At 41.6% G+C, this 16,252-nt stretch overlaps 1 protein-coding gene across 4 annotated transcripts in view; it reads left to right on the top strand.

The window, feature by feature from the left end:
* The window catches only part of TRIM9 (tripartite motif containing 9), a 118,466-nt gene that overhangs the window by 87,389 nt on the left and 14,825 nt on the right, over positions 1 to 16,252 (top strand). For 2 of the 4 annotated variants that reach the window (XM_007114919.2, XM_055088422.1), the window contains exons 6-7: positions 7,559 to 7,716; positions 9,231 to 9,369. In XM_007114919.2, coding sequence (XP_007114981.1) covers positions 7,559 to 7,716; positions 9,231 to 9,369 — 297 coding nt within the window. The remainder of the gene's footprint in view (positions 1 to 7,558; positions 7,717 to 9,230; positions 9,370 to 16,252) is intronic. The other 2 variants (XM_028495333.2, XM_055088423.1) reach the window with 1 other exon arrangement.

The following is a 16,252-nucleotide window of genomic DNA, read 5'->3' as shown; positions in this document are numbered from 1 at the left end:
CAGTCACAGCACTACCCCAAGTGGATCCTGGTGCTGGAAGCAAGATAAAGGTGGCTTGCCAGATTACAGCAAACAAAAGGCAGCCTCCAGGTTTATAAATCAGCTGAGAGGTGGGAAAGTACACACACACACACACACACACACACACCTCTGGTTAATGTTACAAAAATGTGGAGTGGCTCCTGTCTTATCATGTAATAGAAATGTACCCTTTTAGCTGGGTGACCTGCCTCTCAGAAAGTCAGATAAATCCAGATCAACTCAATGCTTGCCTCTTTGAGAATCTTAGAGATTTCACATGCTCAGCATCAGAGAATAGCTGACATAAAAAGAGGAAGAAAGAGAGAGAGCTGTACATAAATAAAATCTTGTTACCGATAGTAACCCAGATATATTGCTATAAATCAAGGGAGTTAGAATTGAGACTGCTTCCACAGGAGTAGAGATAGTGGCAAACAATTGAGTGTAGGTTAGCGGGAATTTGAGAGAATCAGAGTCCGCCTGCCTATAGTGGTCAGGAAAATGAGAGCCTGGACACAGAAGGAAAATGAAAATGGGAAATAAATTTTAACTTTTCAAACTTTTTGGTCCATGCAATTAGGGGATATGGCAATATCTGTTTGAGATTTGGGGTGGCTGAGGGGAAGTACAAGTACTTAAAATTATCTTAAGGAAAATAACTCTTTGAAAAAAAGGTAAAAACTCAAACCAAACATGCAATGATATTTTTATGGCAGTGTAAGTAATAGCCCATTTAAAAAACATTTCTGATTTTTTAAAACTTCTTATTGTGAAATAATTATACATTCACAGGAAGTTGCAGCAATATTAAGGAGAGGTCCCCTGTACCCTTCAGCCAATTTCCATCAGTGGTTACATCTAGCATTTAACTATCACATAATATCAAAACCAGGAAATTGACACTGGTACAGTGTGTGTGTGTGTGTGTGTGTGTAGTTCTGTGCTATCGGTTCACATGTATAACCACCTCGGCAATCGAGATACAGAACTGTTCCATCACCACAAAGATTTCCCTCCTGCTGCCCCTTTTAGTTACACCCACACGTCTCCGCTCCCCCATCCCCAATCCCTGGCAACCACTGATCTGTCCTCTATCCCTCTAACTTTGTCATTTCCTGATCTTTTTTTAAAACTGAAGAAATTGATTTGCTCTTTGCTTCTCCCAATTTAAGCATCCGTGTAATAAATAACTTAGAATTCAGTGCTTTAACATTTTTGTTTCTTAAGAAAAATCTGCATGTGTCCTTTTATTAGACAGAGAGAGCCATATAACCCAGCGAGTGTTAGGGCTACAGACTACATCATGCAGTTACACTCATCCCTGTCCCTGGTACATGTACTTCCCTCATTTTTTTAAATGGATTTTGGCCCTCTTTTATTTTCAGTTTTCTCATCTTTTTGTTTCATATGTATTGCTTTGGGGTAATGCCTTAATTTTCGAAGTAAGTAGTGTATAAGTTATAAATAAAAATGCTTCGTTGTAGTAACAAAAATAGTTAGCATTTACTGACTGCCTACCAAACCAGACACACTCCTAATTGCTTTCCATGGATTAACTCATTTTATTCTCACAATCCTAGTAGGCAGCTGAGAAAACTGAGGCACAGGAAGAGTGGGTTACTTGCCTGAGCTCACCCAGATAGTGAGTGTCAGGGCCAGGATTCAAACGCAGGGAGCATGGTTCCAGAACCCACACCTACAACTTCTGGTTCATGCTGTAAAGTTAATGCCTTACTAAGTGGCTTCTTCAAGGAATAACTGAAGTCTTAAACTTAAGAAATTTAATTTTTTGTTGCAGCAGTGCTTTCAAGCTTTAAATTTTTTTTTTCTTTCACACCTACATGGTAGCCTGTGATGTGTCACCATCCAAGTAGTATAGAGAGCCTGAGGTAAAGCCCCCTTGATCAGCCTCTCTCTTTGCCCAGTTCCTTCAAGGAGGTAGAATCATTGAAAGGTTATGTCACAAGTAGCTCAGAGGAGAAAATGTGTCACAAAATGGCAACGTAAGGGCTTTTGATGGAAGAGAAAAAAAAAAAAGAGCCAATCCAATTAGCCTTGGTAATGGGGCAGGAGGAGGGGCAGGTTGAGGATAGAAGCCTCTGGGCTTTCAGATGGTTTAATCAGCTGGAGAGCCCTCTCCTCCCCCATCCGTCCTGAGTCATGTCCATCTGCCATGGTGGAGTCTAGGCCAGCTGGCACGATGGTAACTATTGTACTGGAGTGAACTGGCCCTTCATCTGATGTGGGAACTGCAGGTTCACGTGTCGTGCATCACAGACCACATTCCTAAAGCATTCTCACTTGGCCATTTAGGGCTGCACACGGGAGTTAAGTGTGGACACGACTGTACACACAGGAGAGAATGCCACACACGCTAAAGGCCAAAACGCAGAAAACTCTCACAGCAAAAATTCACCTGGAACACAAAATTATCCAGAACAATTATTTATGAATTTAATATAGCAGGTCATTTGGTATGAGACTGGATTATTCCATTTTCCTTTTCAACACTTCATGTTAATTTAATTTACTTCTGTTAAGTATCCCTCTGCAGAGTTCATTTATAAGCTTTGCTTTGTGCTCATTAAGTTTAATTAATTCAGTGAGAGCCCAGTCCTCCTTAGAATCTGAATAATTTTTATCTGTCATGCTTTCAATGGAAAGAAAAAGCCAAAAGGTATGACACAGTAGAACTTGACTGATGGTAGTTAAGACTTCTCCTACTGGCCCCTTTGATATCTGTTAGTATATACACAACCTTGCCTTGTGTAGTGTTGGTTTTTTAATTTTCTTAGGATATTCATAGTCAGTTTAGTAAACTGTGCTTTCACAGCTTGTCAGTAAAAATATCTCAAGAAATTACACCCCAACATCCATGTACAAATGGCCAAATTTAAGTAACATTTGGAATGGTGTTAATCTGACCATTGTTGAGACAAACAATACGTTAATTTCAATATGTGATATCTAATTGTGCGAAGTGGATCAGTAGAAAGTTTAAAATATTTTCAAAGTTACTAGAAATATGCATTTAAAGCTATGATTCAAACTTACAACTAGAATATCTGTTTAATTCCTGACTCAAAATCTGAGCATCTCTCTGGTTTTGAAATTTCATCTCAGGTGCCTTTTTTTTTTAATATCAAAGAAGATAGGTCTGTGGTTGGTTTTTAAATATTTCCACTTAGGCCAGCTGCTACTCAGCTAAAATGCATTGCCTAAAATTATTCTCTTATTAGTTAAGGATTTAACTGATCTGCTCTTTCTGATTCCACATCACCCTCAAGCAATTGAGATTTGAGTGGAGAATGCTGGTTCCCTCTTTGTTCAAATATTCCTCAGCTGTGATGGCATGTTTTCCAGTTGCATGTTGATTAGAAAATCATCTTACCCTCTTTCCAGACTATGGGAGTTGTGCTTGATCTCTCAGGCTTTTCTTTTGTAGAAAACAACTGATTAAACTTTGTTTTCTGTTTTTATTATGGAGTAATGAATGCATTTTTCCTTAATTCTAAATTGCTATTTTCAACTCTTACCAGGTCATGGGAAGGAAATTTTAATTTTTTTTTCCCAGTCTATTAAGGGCTCTGCTGCTTGGCTCAGAATAGATTTCAGATACCTACCCTCTCCCAGAAAAATATTACCCCAGAATTGCCTAAGTACACAAAGTGTTCCAAGGTTCATGAGTCAGTGCTGAAATGAAACACCAGTGTGTACATTCCAGCCCAGGATGAAACATTGACCTAATGGTCTATCAAGCGTTTTTAGCACATAGACCAATGGCTGTTAATCCCCTGAGTGCCTCTACTCAACTAAGGACACATTTATCTTCATTAACTAATGTTGAATGTTAAAAGCCCTGAGTATGCACCAAGGTCATGGGCAAGGACAGTATGATCTGAACAGACCCTCCTATAAATCATGGAGAACGAATGCACAGAGCTTTGCCAGTGATGGGGATAAGCACACATGCGGACTCGTGTGGAATCTGTACATGGTCTGAGGGCCTGGAATTCGTGTCCTCAAAGCCTGTGTTCACGTTTATCCTTAGCAAAGTACTAGTGATAGCTTTCCAGAAACAGCCTGTCCTTCCTCTAAAGTCTAAACTTTCCTCAGATGCCATTTGTATTGTTCAGCCACCATAAAAAGGAAAGACAGTCTACAAAGGAACCTTCAGAGAACATGAGAGAGTAAAATTGCTTTCCCAACTACCATAGCTCTTAAGGTGAAATGTTTCTTTAATCTATACCAGCAGTTCTTGAGAAGCTTTATTGTTCACATTATAGGAACCAAAAATGTTTCATTCCTGTTGGAATTAGGCCTGCACTTTCCCTCTCATCCACTATTACTGAACCCCAGACTGGAGAGGCAATAAAAACATCCAGCCCCTGGAACCAACCTGCTGGGCATCAAAACCCAGCTCTGCCACTGACTAGTGGTGAACTCTTTCTGTGTTTCAGTTTCTTTGTCTAAAATAGGGATAATAACAGTACCTACCTTGTGGGGTCGTGTTGAAAATTAAATGAGTGAACACATGTAAGCCTCTGCCCACAGTCTGGCCCTCAGCAGTGTTTCCACATCACGGGATCTCTTTTCTCCCATTGTCTTCACCACACTCCTGTGAAACCTCACAGAGGAATTCTGGATGGTTGTGAGTGCTCTCAATCTGAAGGATTAGAGGGAAAAGTAAACAAATGTGAAAAACGTGAGAGATAATTTGAACTAGAATGGCCTTTAAAACATAAGACATTTGAAAACCTTGGTATAACAAGCCACTGTGGCAGAATTTAATTCTGAGATGAGGCTCCACCAGACCCCAGGGAAGTCAGTGAGAACACCTACCCTCCTGTGTCGAAGAGAATTTTTAGCCTGAAGCTTGATTTTACAGGCTAAAAGGATGCTGAGTACTAGAATTCTGATCAGGTCAGGGGAAACTAGTTCTTTAGGAAAAATAAAGATGTCCAGGAATGATCATGAAGGTGTTAAGATAGTTATTGTAGCTCCAACGATAGGAATTTCACTAAAATAAAACCTTCTCTCTCAGAGTTCAGCCCAGGAACTGTAATGCTGTCTATTTCCAAAACACAAGAGATAAATCAATTTGAAAATACTTTGGATTCTTGTAGGTCATTTATTTTATACCTAATAAAGTGAAAAAGGGTAATAATAATATAACACCCAGTCTAAAATCCGTTGTTCTGAAATGCCAGCCTTAGTCTTTGCTAATGAGGCTGTAATTATGTCTCATTTCCTTTTATATGCAACATCACTTTGGGGTAAATAAGGAAAAAGAAAAAATAATTCTTAGCACATTGAGAAATAGATTTAGATACATGCAAATGTTTCTGGGTTCCTTCCTTCTCTCTCTTCCTTTCTCTCTCTCTCACTTTGTTTTCTCTGTTTGCTTGTTTGTTTAAATTTGGGACAGTGTTAAGATCTGAAGATTAGTGACTGGTTAGACTTTTTTCTCTCTTCTTGGCCTTTTAAAGTGTATCCACTGAGGACTTATGAATGAAGTTCATATATTTTAATTACATATGACACCATGTATTTCAATTAATCTTTTAATTATACCTATGTCTATATGGGAAATTTGAGGTTTCTTATCAGAGACATTGCAAGCATTCGTATGATTCAAATTGAAAACATCTTGTGATCTTATTCTTTGATTTTAAAATTGATGAAATGTAGACTTGCCTGAAACATGAACAAAGGGAAAATGAAGACTGATAGGGCAGATAATGAAATAGAATCCAAGAAATTGTTGTTTTATGGAAGGCTATAACCATTAAGCACAGCTAAGAGCAAATATCCCCAGGGAGAATCATTCCATGTCTCTAGAAGCCCTTTGAAGAATGGTTTGCTTAAACTTGTCAGATTTTACTCCACTGTTAATATGTTAAGATGTATTCTGTTTATACGGAAAAAAATTTAAATGACAAAGTAAGTTCCTAACTGGAATAATGACCTTAAGTTAACCTCCAGTTACAACTCCTAGATGATACCTGTTACATGTAGATGGTCATTAGAATCATTTGAAGCAGTCTGTCTTCTGTCTCCTCTTCCCAGCCAGTCCTGTAGTTTATGTGTTGAACAAGGCAGTGCATTTATTTCCTTTCCTCCAATTCCAGATTTCCTCTGAGGCTGCAGAGCCATTGTTCTCTGATAAGATTCCACCTGGTAAACTGATGATCTCCAATTAACTGGTCGTAATTTTGATTTAATTAGGTTTGATCTGGTAACTCAGGCATGGTTTTTATGTCATATACCAGCCTTCTTAAGTATAAGATAATAGACCTGCTTCACCTTCACATCACTTATAGTCACTGCTTTTGTTTTCTAGGTAATCCACCATAGAACCTGTTTTCTAAACTGATGTTAAATTAACCATCTTAGTGAGCGTGACTGGCAAGGAGGAGATTTAATTCAGTGCATGACACTCCAAGTCCAGTTTTGGTACAGCATACCAGGTGTTCCACAGTTAACATTTGTTCATCTGAATGTCCCTGGACGTGGTCCACACCATTCTCTCCTGTGTTAAAGTGCTACAAAAATAAATTCATGTTTTGGTGCTGAAAAATAATTTTAAGCAGTTAGTAAAAGCACTGCTCCCAGATACATAAATTGAGTTCATATGTTAGGAACTAGGATTATTCATTCCCTGACATTTCTATGTCTGTATGTCTGAAGGCTCAACTAATCTGCAGTTTTAAGTAATACAAGACTCAACACAAAATGGGTGGGGGGGGCGGTATTGTGACTAGTAACACTGTGACAGATTCTCACAAGGTCACGAGAACGCTCTGACCTTCTCTGCCAGGCCACATCTGTTCCCATACTACTCTCTAGGCTCACAGTTGACTGCTCTACACCTACAGAAAGAACAGACCTGAGTTAGTGCCATTTTCAAGGTATAGCTGCTTTGAAAGAATGATGTCAAATTCCTGAGAAGTTTCAAAACTGAGAAACCACTGTTTGTGTCACTTGGTACCAAATTTTCAAAAATCCAGAGCTATAGCTACTTATGTGCACAAAACCTTGAGTGGAATCACTAATAAAAAATGATAGAACCTTAGAAATAGAGTGGTTTCAGAGCTATTTCTCAGCATACTCAGTTCCCATTTTATTAAATGTGGTTTAAGGCTCAGAATAAACTTTATGATAAATTCATCAGCCTTGTTATGGGTGAAACAGGCTTCAGTGGGCTGGATGGGACATCCATTTCCCACATGAAACACTTCTCTTAGGGGTGATGCCTTCGGTGCTCAAGGGGGTGAGAACACAGCCGTTGTCTCCCCACCAGTTAAGGTAGGAAGTGCCACCATGAGCTGGGAAAAGGCAGCGCAGTAGACCAGAAACCACTGCCACTCATGGAGACTCTAGGAGGGATCCTGTTCAGGCGCCCCCCATCTCCATGCACCGCAGGCTAGCTGCTTAGCCCAACCACTTGGCCTAAGTAAGGGCGTGCTTCTCATTCCTAGATACTGAAAATGTTGGCAGCTCGACAGAAGCCAGGGTTACACTAATTTCTGTTTAGCTTCCTCTCCAGTCCCAGCGACCCCTATCCTACAGCTGGAGGAGTGCTGCACCCACAACAACAGCGCTACGCTGTCTTGGAAACAGCCACCCCTGTCCACGGTGCCTGCCGAAGGATACATTCTGGAGCTGGATGACGGCAATGGTGGTCAGTTCCGGGTAAGTGGAGAACCTACGGCTTGTCAGCCAAAACCGGTGACGACCTCGGAGGACCCACCATGGAGTCTCCGACCCATCCCGGCAGGGCCTGCCTGCTCTTCATCTGAGGCCTGCTTTCTCCATGTCCCATCAAAGAAGGACAAAGGAGTCCCTGAATAGAAACTGTCCCACTCTTCTGAAGAGAAAATATTGATACGTGCAGTACTGCAAGCTCTGGTGTCAGATAGCCTGCATTCAAGTCCCAACTCCACCACTAGGCTCTGGGACTGTGCCCATTTCTCAGCTCTCTGAGCCTTCAGGTCCTCATTTATAAAAAGCGGATAACAATAATAACATGTACCTTGTGCACTGTTGTTAAGAGTCACTTAGATAATTCATATAAAATTCTTAGCATACTGTGATCTCAGACCCCAGTCTACTTAGTATCCCACTGACAAGTTGTCTTTTTTTTTTTTTTTTTTTTTTTTTTTTTTGCCCGCGTCCCCTGCATCGGCAGGCGGACTCTCAACCACTGCGCCACCAGGGAAGCCCCTGACAAGTTGTCATTTTAAGGCTGTGCTTTGGATGCAAATTATTTTTATACATTACATCAGCACAATGTTGCAACATGTACAGCTAAAGAGAGAGGCAACTGCCTAACCTATGCTAAGGATGCATTTTGCTAGGATTTATTTTAAGCTTTTGAAATGTCATTCTTCCTCCCTTCCTGTTTCCTCCCTCTTCCCTCTGTACTGTGGTGAAAATCTGAATACTCATGATTTCCCTTCCTAAAACTTCAAAACTCCTATGCTTTGTGACAGTTTCTGAAATTATCAGTGGGTTATAAACATAGCATAGAGACCACTTCATGTTTTCAAACCTGTTTTTTTACAAATCATACTGATGAATAAAGAGCTCAGGGCTTCCCTGGTGGCGCAGTGGTTGAGAGTCCGCCTGCCGACTCAGGGGACGCGTGTTCGTGCCCCGGTCCGGGAGGATCCCACATGCTGTGGAGCGGCGGGGTCCGTGAGCCATGGCTGCTGGGCCTGCGCGTCCGGAGCCTGTGCTCCGCAACGGGAGAGGCCACAGCAGTGAGAGGCCCGCGTACTGCCAAAAAAAAAATAAAAGAGCTCAGTAGGTATAATACACTGAATAAATGCCAATAATAATAATAAGCAGCATAATGCTAACTGTCAGCACCCAGTTTTAATCTTTTAAACCCTATCTGCTAATAACTAGCATTCAGTAAGCTGCCAGACCCATGCTAAACACAAGGCACTATGCTAGTCAGTTTGCACGTATGACCTTATATAATCCTCACACCAACCTCATAAGGTAGGTATTTTTGTCCCCATTTTACAGAGAAGGAAACTGAGGCTAAAAGAGGTCAATTCAGTGCCCAGTAGCTCACAGGATGAGCTCAGATCAGGCAGACCCCAAAGTACCTGCTCCTGTCCACCCTGCAACATTGCCTCCTGACCAGCCCCGGGCAAGGGTTGGAGTTAAATGGTGGCCTGTTCTTTTCTGCCCCTCAGGAAGTGTATGTTGGAAAGGAGACCATGTGCACCGTGGATGGTCTTCACTTCAACAGCACATACAATGCTCGCATCAAGGCCTTCAACAAAACAGGAGTCAGCCAGTACAGCAAGACCCTGGTCCTCCAGACGTCCGAGGGTAAGGCCCTTCAGCAGTACCCCTCAGAGCGAGAACTGCGAGGCATCTAGAATGGCTGGCAAGCCCGGAGGTAACCCCACCACTGCCCACATTCGCAAGTGTTTCCATGACTTGCCCTGCATTCTGGCACAGAGCCGCTGTTTCTCTCCTGCCTTTAGCCAGCCCATGGTATGTGGACGTGATCAAACCAAAGAGTCCACAGCGGCAGTTCCAATGGCCTTGGCCGGCGGCTTCCTTTGATAACGCTCTAAATAAGCTGCAGCGGAAGAAGCTGAAAAGTGAAGGCCTCAAGGTGCCGCGGTGTGTGAGACAGATGTATCTAGGCTCTAGGGCAGGCTCCCATTCTCCACGATACACACCATTGTCCAGTTTTGCCCAGACGATTCTCAATTGCTTTGTAGCGCTGGCTTGTGTCTGAGGGCGGGGCTGAGGTCCTTTCCAGCTGCGGATTTATCTGACTGAACGTGTTTCCAAGGGGCGTGGGGCGCAGGAGCCTTTCCGAGAGGGCCTGTCGGCCACTCCTGGCTTAACCAGCAAGTTCCGTTTCACACGCTGGGACCGAGGCTCCCTGTGGGCACCAGCCAGGAAGAGGCCAGCGCCTCTGCATTACCTCGCCATTTTCACCTTTGCCAGTCCCTCTAGGCTTGGTTAGGCTGCCGGGGGCCTCCGCACAAGGTCCATCTCCAGACAACTTTCGCTTCTTGGCTATACTGTAAATATTTTGGTCATCAAACGCAAGCCATCCATCTCAGGAGACGGGCTTGGATTTGATGGCCAGGTATAACCTCTGAAGCTGTTAACATTTTCACTCTAAAAGCAATTGCAACACATGAAATTAAACCTATGACGAGGTATTTGTGGTCGGTGCCAAAGCATTTTCAGACCTTCTGGGTGTCATTTTAATCATAGAAGCCACCCCCATCCCATGGCATTCTCCGTAACTTCCCTCTGCGGAACTGATTACGTTGATTTTGTTCACATTCAAAATGTTAGCTAAAAGAACTGTGCTCCACTTCCCACAAACCTCAGCATGTGCCAGTCACCCTTAAAATGGTTCACATGGTTAAAAATAAGCACAACTTCAAATCCCACAGCAAGGTTGAAAGGCCCCTAGTCGTGAAAACCACACTTGGGGAGCACTTGTAAGTCTGAATGATGCCACTCAAAGAGAAGGATCTGGTGAAGGGGAAGTGCCCACATACCTATCCCCCTTTGGGTTATAGGGATGTGGTAGCCAAGCCTCCCCTGGGATGATCATTTTAGCAACTTCTCTCTGGGAAGAGACCTGTCAGCTTGAGAGCAATTGCCTCTTTTCCCAAAGCACCATGCTAGATGCTAAAGCCCTCCAGAAGTGTTCCTAGGTGCAATGCAGAAGGCCCTTGATGGGGATGGCCTTGTTTCCCACGTGTGTACAAAGCGGTTTGATCGAAGAGTGAAGTGCATGCCATCAGAGCAGGGAGACAATTTGCAGCAACGGTGTTAATCTGTGTCACCAGACCTATGGGAAAACTATTTCTATTCATAATGCATCATGGAAATCATACTATTCTGCTAAAATCAGTTATTAGCATAGCAGCCTGAGCACTTATGTCTCTCTTTTCATCCTGCAGGAGGATGTAGTTTCTAAGTTTCGATTAATGTTCATAAGATTATGGTGTCTAATAAATTACAGGATTGGAACTGCGATCCTTGGTACCACAGTCACAGAACTGGGGGTCATTTTCTAAAAGAAACTAACGGAACAAGTCCTCTTCCAACAAAGAAACTGTACTGTAGAAATTAATTTCCTCCATGAATTTTATATATTGTGTACAAATATAAGGTATGTATCTAAATACAAAGAAAACCCTATCATCGTGTAGATATCAGTATTCTCTGTTACTGCACAGAAGTGATTTTCTCATGATGAAATAAAGTTCACACACATACTTTCTCCATAACTTTGGTTTGTTCTATTTGTTTCTCCCTCATTCTAATTCATTCCAACAGTGAGACAAGATTTAGAAAGCAAGAAAAAATATGATGAATAGCTTATTAGGAAAAAAAAAGATTTGATCGATCTGTAACAATTGAGAAAGCCTGTAGAACTAAAGAATTATACCTCTTTTTTTGTTTTTTAGAAACCAGTGAGAAAAATGCCATTAACAGAGTTTTAATAAGTTAACTGAACTTATACTTTATTCATCTTATTTCTTACCATTCCTGGAAAGATTTGCTTTGGAGATTTTTTTCTTTGCTGCTATTGTGGGTGATGGGATGGTTGGTTTGCTTTCTACTTTAATAAAATCTTTCATGTTCTTTTTAGCAAGTTAACCCCTTTCCAAGGTTCAAAATAAAAAGTCTGTATCACAGAAGGGTACGATCTCGTATGTGATAGCAAGTCTAAGTCGTATTTACATGCATTTAGTCCAAGGTTTAAATCACTTATCACTTATACTCTCTGAACTATTACAGAACCTTCTGCTGACCTAAAGGTAACATTATGCAGGGGAGATCAAATGTCCACATTGTTGTGAATTCTGACCTTTTTTTTCAAAAGCAAATTTGTTTGTCTATTTGTTGGGCAGTATTTGATAAGTGTCTGATATGGGTATAGAGTGTTGAGCAGAGGTCACCCCAGCTGACACGGAGCTCACAGTCTAGGAAGAGAGACAGGCCTTAAAGAAATAGACACGCAAATATTGCATATTTACAAATTATGATAAACACTGTGAGAGAAGGAAAGGGGACCATAAGGAAGACATAATTTATATAAGGGAATCAGTCAGGAAAACGATGAAAAATAATTTAATGCAATGGAATTATAAAGAATGTGTTATCAAAAGAGAAAAGGAAAGGAAAACAAATTATTATTTGAGTTCAAGTTTGTTTAGTTCCCTGAAAGCAAAGTTCTTGGGAATGTACCTAACACAGCCATGAGAATAAGGCCAGTTGCAGATCTAAACCAAATTACCCTGACTTAAGAAGAAACTTAACTGTAAGTAATTAATAATTTTAATGAAATTTTAAAATAAGGCCCACAACCTGGTTGTATATATCTTTAAAGTAATTCATTTAATAGCTGTGATGGCTGTGTCATGGTCTCTGAGACCATCTACAAAAGAGTATTTGTTTAAAATATTATGTGACAAGGCCTTGTTAATACATAGAGTTCTAGGGCTCATTCTGTGTCTGGGAGACTATTCTCCTGCCCCCCACCCCCAAAGAAAAATATACATGGGTGAGAATAGGACAGAAAAATTTTTGTTCATTTTTCTGTATTTTCCTTCTACCTACCTAAACAGACTACTTTTTTTTCTTCTTTTCAAATCTGGAGAAAAAAATAAGATAGACCAAAGATAATATTCCTGGTGCTCAAATAATTCACTGAGACTATTATCTGGCTGCAGAAAGGTCTTTCTCTGACTTCCCTCAGCTCTCAGAGCCAGGGAACTGCTTCACGCAGCCTTCTCAGCACAGGAGGAGCTGCAGCTCACCAGTCCTTCAGGGGAATTAGAACACAGAGGGTTGCACCTTCTGTGCAAAAAATACTCTTTAATCCAAATCTCTGGATTAAAGATCATTTCACTGGACACATTCTTAGAAGTAGAATTACAAGACTAAAGAGTATGAACGTTTTTAAGCCCTTGATCTATGTTTGCAAATTGCTTTCCGGGTAGATTTTACACCAGAAATGTATGAGCCATTTCATTTTTAATATCACCTTAATTCTACTATTTAGAGTTTAATTTCGACTAACAAGTAGCCTCTTCTAAAAGTAAAAATGTTTCTAACAGAGGGTTTTTTAATTCGTATTTTCATAGACATAATATTCTGATTGTCTTACATCTAATAGCTACATGAAATACAACACACTACAGGGAAAATGAACATGATCTGAAGGGGAGGAGAGACTTCTCAGAGAAGGGAGAGAGAGAAGTCCTAACAGAGGGAATAACTGTAGGTAAGGTAAAAACTTCAAAATATGCCTTGAGCTGACTTTGCAAAGGTGGCCTCATTCACTCAAAAACATTAATTGAGCGAGCCGATTTGACGATCACAGCGATGCATACAGCATGACCCTGCCCAGAGCTTACGGGCTTTACTCTTCCTCCTTCCCCGAACTCCATGGCACCTGGCTCAGAGTGCCTAAAACTACGGTACCACCTCACCCCTCGAGAACTAAGATTTCCACCCTACAGTGTAGGCAGTCATCTTACAGTCAATGACCTGTGATTGGTGGGAAAAAAAAGGACAGAGTTCAGGCACAGAAGCTCCTGCGTTGTTCTCACGGCACAGCCCTTGGTGTCACTTGGTTCTCACTCTTTTTATGCACAATTCCTCTGAGCTCATTGACCCATTTGCAAAGAGCACAGCAGACCAGAAACATCACATTAGAAGAGAAAGGAATTTGGTATAGTAGTGAATTGAGGCTGTTGGCAGCACTGAGCAAGGAAGGTAAATGGAAAAACTGTGAACAATCCAAAAAAAAAAAGAGAGAGAGAGAATGTTCTGTGGCATATGCTCAGAAAGTCAGAAAGTATATAATGCATTTTAGAAAGATTTCCACCTAATACATTTAAAAGTCAGTATATATTCTGGAACTCTTGATAATGGAGTATTAAGTATATCAGAAGGCTTTATGGAATTACAGTATAAGTACCCCCCCCAAAAAACATACTATGGTAATTTTGTGTAGAGCTTCCAAGAACTTTCCTCATTGCCCATTAAAAGATTCCATGAAAAAAGACAGCAATATGAAAGCCAGCAAATATTTTTAGGATACTGAAATCCAGCGGAGGAATTGTATAAAAGCTATCCATTTACTATAAGGTCCTAAAAATAGGGATTCTTTTCTCTTCACCCTAAGGCTGCTATATAGACCTTATACCTCTGTATCCACTGCTATTGTTTAAACCTCCCTTCTGTTCTGTTGCTGCAACATTCCAGATTTGCCCTATGTATTAGTTTCCCATTGCTGCTTTAACAAATTACCACAAGCTTAGCAGCTTAAAACAGCACAGATTTATCACCTTACAGTTCTAGAGATCAGAATCCTAAATGGGTTTCACTGGGCTAAAAGTGAGGTGTCGGCAGGACTGCGTTCCTTGGAGGTGGTTCTAGGGGAGAATCTGTTCTGTTTCTTTCCCAGCTTCTAGAAATCACCGGCATCCCTTGGCTCATGGCCCCTTCCTCCGTCTTCAAAGCCAGCAGCATAGCGTCTTCCAATCTCTTTCTGACTCTAACCCTCCTGTTTCCCTTATTACCTTGGGCCCACCTGGATAGTCCAGGGTAATCTCCCATCTCAAGATCCTTAACTTAGTCACATCTGCAAAGTTCCTTTTGCCACGTTAGGTGCCATAGTCACAGATTCCGGGGATTATGACATGGAGATTTTTTGACGGACCATTGTTCTGCCTACCACACTCTATGAGGAAAGTATTATTATTATTATTCCACTCTACATATGGCAAAACAGACCCTGGGAGAGGATAAATGACGTGCCAGGCCTGAGCCTTTCAGCTGCAATGCCCAGCACAGTACACTTTGATGCTGACATTAAAACAGTGCTATTTGCACTCAACCAAAAAGAGGGAAAGAGGAAAAACTATCCTAAGTCTGTTTGCTAGATGTCTGAAGACAGCTTGTAGAAGCAGTACTGCGTAGCTACCTCACATGTTCATCCAGAAACCCCAGGCAGAAATAGGACTTTAACACTTTCAGTCATGTTAGACTTTTGCTCTAAAGAATAATATTCCTGCTTTAAGAAGAAGTGGGAATGACTGTCATTTCCGGTATAATATCCAAGCACCTCCTTGGGTCCTGTCCTTTTTCCATGTCTTCCCTCTGGCTCCTCAGCCCCCCGGGGTGAGCTTCTCTCCAACGTGGACACTTTCAGCTGGCAGTGATGGGTCTCTGCCTGGGAAGGAAAAGGATGTCAGAGCCACATCTTTGAGGTCCTTGAAAGACCCCATCAAGTGAGGTCTGAGACTGGGAGCCCTGCTCGGGTTGAAATCACAGAGCTGTTTATTCACAGAAGCTCTCAGCCCTCCAGATCTCAACTGTGAGGAAAAGTGGGGAGAATAATCAGTGATCATGAGAGAATCAGGCTGTAGATAAGGCTGTAAATTGCAGCATTCTCTGCACACAGGTGCTCAGAGCACTGAGCAAAAGTGCTCTCAAGCATTGTCTTACTTGAACAGCCGTAAAAGCCATCTCCCCAATGCTTTCCAGGATTGTTTTATCTAATGACAACAAAAGGGTTGGGTCTCTTGAAATCGCATCTTAGAAACTGCTTTCTAAAAGGGGACATAGAAGGTGTTATTCATAAAGATTAAAATGCCTTTTTCTTTCCCATTAGGCTCTCAGCATCACAGTACCCTTTCCAGTGTGCTAGCTCCTTCTCCCACACATCATAGAAAATAACCCAGAGAATATTCAGTGATGCAGGCAGAATATAGGCCCAGAATGACCCCAGATGCATCTGTTCAAAAGTCTCTTTGCAGATATTTTATAGTGATTTGGGACCAGGATAAGTGCTGTACTCTTAAACCTTAATGTACTGAGACACACACCCGCCCTGCTTCCCACCAGAGATTATGTAACCTTGTGGGGGGAAAAGAACCTCATCTGATATCAGCCCGCCCACCTTGTGTGGTCAGAATCCCAAAGGGGAGGGTGACGTATTTGCCTTTCAATTCCTAACCACCACAGTCCACAGAACCACTCTATATAGACAAGAAAGATTCATCCTCAATATAATGCAGGGCATGGAGAATGATAATTAGGTCCTCCACACAATCCTTGGTCACCCCTGAGACCACTGGAATGTGCCCCATGGCCTATAGCATCCACCTTACCTTTTATACATTTCCAAGGCACAAAAGAGAGCAATGGCCTTGTC

Source organism: Physeter macrocephalus, chromosome 11 (assembly GCF_002837175.3).
Source record: "Physeter macrocephalus isolate SW-GA chromosome 11, ASM283717v5, whole genome shotgun sequence".
NCBI lineage: Eukaryota > Metazoa > Chordata > Mammalia > Artiodactyla > Physeteridae > Physeter > Physeter macrocephalus.
The sequence above is the reverse complement of the archived record's forward strand: the minus strand, read 5'-3'. Positions and strand labels throughout refer to the sequence as shown.